General features: G+C 36.8%; 1 protein-coding gene across 1 annotated transcript; it reads right to left on the reverse strand.

Moving 5' to 3' along the window:
* Positions 1 to 1,795: 1,795 nt before the first annotated feature.
* LOC140923526 (uncharacterized) lies at positions 1,796 to 3,346 on the reverse strand. Its single transcript, XM_073373607.1, has 2 exons — positions 3,124 to 3,346; positions 1,796 to 2,748 (listed from the first exon to the last, which is right to left on the reverse strand). The coding sequence occupies exons 1-2, from the start codon at positions 3,209 to 3,211 to the stop codon at positions 1,796 to 1,798; spliced, it is 1,041 nt and encodes a 346-aa protein (XP_073229708.1). The 5' UTR covers positions 3,212 to 3,346.
* Positions 3,347 to 4,972: the final 1,626 nt, after the last annotated feature.

Here is a 4,972-nt window from a genome sequence, read left to right on the forward strand (position 1 = left end):
AGCTTTTATTACAATGAAGTCGAGAAAAACTGCTTATCTTTTTTGTCGTAGAAGAGTAATGAGGGTTTTAGGTGACGTCCACTTAGACAGCTGTGGAGGTGAAAGTAATGAGTTATAATGGTGGTAATGACCCACACCGCCATAATTAGCGTGTTAACTATACTAAGGAGGAAAAGTCACGAATACAAGCAAAGGCCAGGAGCTCATTAGTGACGAGTGCCAACCTCGTGAAATAAACCCTTCACTTTCTAACTTACTTACTTACCAACAAGTACAAGATAATAATGAATTAAAATTCGCATAGTTACGTGTCCACTAGAAACTAACAGTATGCAAGTGAAATGATCTATGACCTGTTTTCTGGCATGAATACTGTTTTTTTTTTAAATGTTTGCGCTGAGGATGAAATAGAAGTCCGAAAGAATAATAAATGAGTGTATGTGTTTTAGTATAATTCTTTGCCGATCTCATGGACCTTAGCTATTTACATTTGCATTTTTAATCTTAATCTTAATCATGACTGATATAATAGCCACGAGTGCCTCTTTAACTAAAAAGCCTATTAATAAACAAACACCTCTTTTTCAGACTTTATTTTCAACACTAAAGAGATATTGGGAATACACTTTTTTACCTGAAGCAAGTTAATTATATTCTTGCGTTATTGTAGTCTATTTTCAACCAATATTTTACAATGAATTTAAAAAATAGCTGAAAGGTTTAATGCTATAATAACTAGTAAATCCTCTTTGACATGATAAATGGCTTCTCTATTATTTTGTAAGAATTTTTTCAGTCATTACCACATCAAGAGCACAATATTGCTTTCTTTAATGACAGCTGAGTTAATATTACAACAAAACTACAATTATGTTAATTTATTTCTCATATACAAATGTTAAACTGAAAAACGACTAATAAGTTATGACTATTTACAAACTTTATGCTTCCCTGCGAAGTAGATCTGACTCAAACAACAGGATATTTTGTTTATTTCAGTAGTAAACGTTCTTCGCCCGTTTTACCAGGGGCACCTTAAGAAAGCTATGCGATTATGAACATTACCAAGTAAAATTAGAGCTTCTTCTTACGTTCCTGGTATAATAAACGTCTTAAATGTAGTAATTGCACTCAAGTTTAACACTGTCTCGCGACTGAATTAAACAAAGGATATCACAACTTGATACCCAAGAACATGTATTTCATGAATTTATCTGTTATTACTGAGAACATGTCTCTTTCCAAAGAATTAATTATTTTGCCTCCTCAGTCAGTCAGGATAAGCATTTGCAACAAATGTTCTAAACCGCCATACATACCTAAAAGCAATACTTGGTAGTCTAATGTTACCAATATAAACTTCTTATTCTAGTTGATAGTCTTTCAACTGAATCCCTATAATGGAGATTTCAGCCCCTTACAAACTGAACAATCGTACGGACATCATCACAAACCTTAAACGGAAGTTTAAAATTATCTTCATCTAAACATCAAAGTGCCAGTGTTCGATATCCAGTGAAATGGTCAAATTTTGAGATCTAACACCTGGAAACCCAAAGAAAAAAGCGGCCATTTACAGCAAAGTACTAATCTAAAGCATTTTGAAATTCCGCTTAGTTAGAATATTTAATGCCTGGAGACTCAAAATTCTAAACCTTTAGGTAAAACCGACTGCTAACTACATCACAAGAAACAATAATCTTCGATACCTATCTTCCAGATAACAAATAGGTCATTACGAGACTTATCTACAGATAAAAGAACTAACAGGTGGAATCGACTTTCGTTTTGTTCTTTAAGAGATTTCGCCTTCGTTTTGGGAGTGAGCCGTGTGAACGTGACTCTTCAAATCGCACCTTCGAGAGAAAGAAACCTTGCAAAAGCTACACCTGTAAGGAGAATTGTCAGTGTGAACGTGCATGTGAAACTTCAGATTCGACAATTTGTTGAAGGCCTTGTGGCACAAAGTACACTTGTAAGGTTTTTCTCCTGTGTGGATGAGAATATGATTTCGCAAATTGCCCTTTTGGTGAAAACCTTTCCCACAGCGTTCGCAAACAAATTCCTTCTCAAGGCTGTGGGTTCGCACGTGTGTTTTCAGAGTGGATGAGCGGTTAAAAGCCTTCTCGCACAAATGGCATTTGTATGGTTTATCCTTGGTGTGAATGACCTTATGCCTACACAGGGTGGAGGACAAGCGAAACCCTTTGCCACACGTATTGCAAACAAATGGACGCGCGAAAGTGTGATTAGGCATTTTGAGGTGAATTGCTAGGGTGTATTTTGTCTTAAAAACCTTACCACATTGATCACATCGGTAGGGCTCCCTAACTTCTTCAGGGATAAGAACCTTTGAGGGAGAGGCAAGGAGGTTTTCTCCCTTAAAAACGTCGTAGCTAACTACTGGTAAATACCCAATTGCGTTTGAACGCCATGATTCAAAATGTTCACTACTTGTAGTGTGTAAATATCTAAAACAGGCATGCATGTTATTGAAAACTGCCGTGTCCTTCTCGTAGACACTTCTCATTGCATCAGGAACCGGGAAGTGGTACACTGGGTTGTAAATGTAGAGGTGACTGAAGTCCTTGTCAAAAGCTGTTTCTCTTGTGGTGAAAATATTTCTATCTTGAGCATCAACCTGAGAAGTTACTGATGGAGACCTTGGCTCTGTATGAAGTCCGTACTGCATTACTTCTTGGACTTTTTGGTCAGGCTTGGATGATGCATTCATTCCCTCTGCTACGCCTGTGTGCAGAATCAACACAATGTCATTGAGTGTTTGACAAAGATAGTATTCTCTTTGTTTTTAAGGGTTAACAGCTTATTATATATTCAGGTTAACCTCAACAGTTACTCAAGGCGTGTACAATTTTTTCAACGTTGTACTGAAAATTGTAAATTATTAACACTCACATTTTTAAGGGACCAAGTTTTGTAACTTTATTAGTTTGAACTTAGCCAAATAAAACGTAGGAAAACATGGATTTTATTGAATGACTTTAGCACACAGGTAAAGTTTCAGTACTTAGATAAGAATACATAGCCGGGATATCATTAATCGAAACTGCAAAATGAAGGAAGCTTACTTTAACTTGAGCTTTATAGTATTTTTGCGCATACCTTTCTCGGCTTGCTTGTTTGACGGCTTCGCAGTTAACTTTTCCATGCCATTCACAGATCGCCTTTTTAACAGGAAGGACTTGGGCATTTTGGCTGTCTTTTTCTTCTACTAAACTTTTTTGATTGACTCTTAAAAAACTGTCAGTGAGGCTTGATTTGAACTAACTTGTCAATTGGCTCTCGTTGAGTCGATAACAGTCTCATATAAGTGACTCAGGAGTGTTAACCGAACCGTGGACAAGTTTGTTGTGTCTCTCCTAACACTTGATTGTCCTTTCGCTGTTTTATTGTGAATCAAAGTAAATGGTTTCAAGTGAGACACGTGCGATCAAGGTACACTGAGTTGTTGAGTCTGAGAGCACGCGCTTGGTTTTATTGTCTAATGAATGTTCAACGGACGCGATTGAACTCTACTTGAAAACAACTGTGGCTAAATGCATTGTTCGCCAATCAAAAACCCGCGTCCGAGACAAAAGCCATTGTGAATTGCACCTGTATAGAATAATTGAAGGATTCGGCGTTAGCCTATAGTCACAAGACAAGCCCAAGTCAAAACTACAGTAAATTAAAATTTCTTTTCTTATAATTTAATTGAGGCAAATTGCACCTCGGGAGAAAAATTATACTCGGCGGGCTTAATTTAGGGTAATGCAGAATTAACTGGCTCTTGACAAGACCCAATAGGCGGCTAAAACTTCCGCTGGCTTCAGATACGAAGCTTGCAGTACAGGTTTGAGTTAACATGTCAAAGAACCAGAAAAAAGCAACTGTATTTAAATTTTAGAGAGCGCTTTTTTGTCAATATATTTTTTTCTCCAATGAGAGGATTCTTTATCCGCGAAGTAGGTTAATTTATATACTTATGAACTTTCTGAGAGTTTTAAACAAACCAGCTGTATAATACTCGTGAGATTTGCCTGTTTTGGTGTATTAAGGACTTAATTATTTTTTATTACCCGGGCTCACCCTTGTTAACATAATTTACCTTGTTAAGGTAAAATTGTGACCGAGTTCTGCCTGCCGTTACAAAAACTAAAGCGTTGCTGTAGAAAAGAATTGGCCCATAGCTACCTACTGAGTAGTTCGACACCTTGTACAAGTTTACTCACACACGAACGAACAAGAAAAGGCTCATTGTGAGTTCCAGGTTTCATTCTTGGAGAAACGGACAAAATAGATTAAAGTGCAGACGTAATACCTTGTAATGCTTATTTCAAAGAGGCCAGCTAAATACTTAAACTGGCTGAAAAGTTTTGAAACTACACAAATCCAGCTTATTGTCTGTGTTCTTATTTTAGTCACGTCTTAAAGCGTTATTGTGGAACCGGTCCTATAACCTATTTCAAGTTTGGGAAAATTGTTTAAGACTCCACAGGAAACTTAAAAACAATTTTCACGCTGTGTTAAAATAAGCTTTACCTAGTGTTATTATCATGTATATTTCTCTTGAACGCTCACTAGGGGGTTCAAAAAAGACTCTATGTTGTTGGAACTGCAAATGTTTTATATTTCATTTGAGCGCTGCAAACGAGTCCGCCCAAGCAACACATGAATGGATTCCCTTTATCTTCGTTACTGGAGTTTGCGTGGGATGTCTGCCATTGCACTGTAACTTTGGCCAAAATCTCTCAAAGTGCAAATAACAAGACCTATCAAAACACTCGGAAATTTAAAACTGCACCGTTAAGTTGATTGTCTGGTAGTAACAGGTTACTATTTCAAATTAAAATTTGACAAAATTGACAAATGGTTAAACCCTATTTTTTCAAATGAATCGTTTTCCCAGGCGTAAAGTCACGTTATGTTTAAGTGAAAGTCAACCTCAATTTAGCGGAAATTCTGCAAGATG

Source organism: Porites lutea, chromosome 13 (genome assembly GCF_958299795.1).
Source record: "Porites lutea chromosome 13, jaPorLute2.1, whole genome shotgun sequence".
NCBI lineage: Eukaryota > Metazoa > Cnidaria > Anthozoa > Scleractinia > Poritidae > Porites > Porites lutea.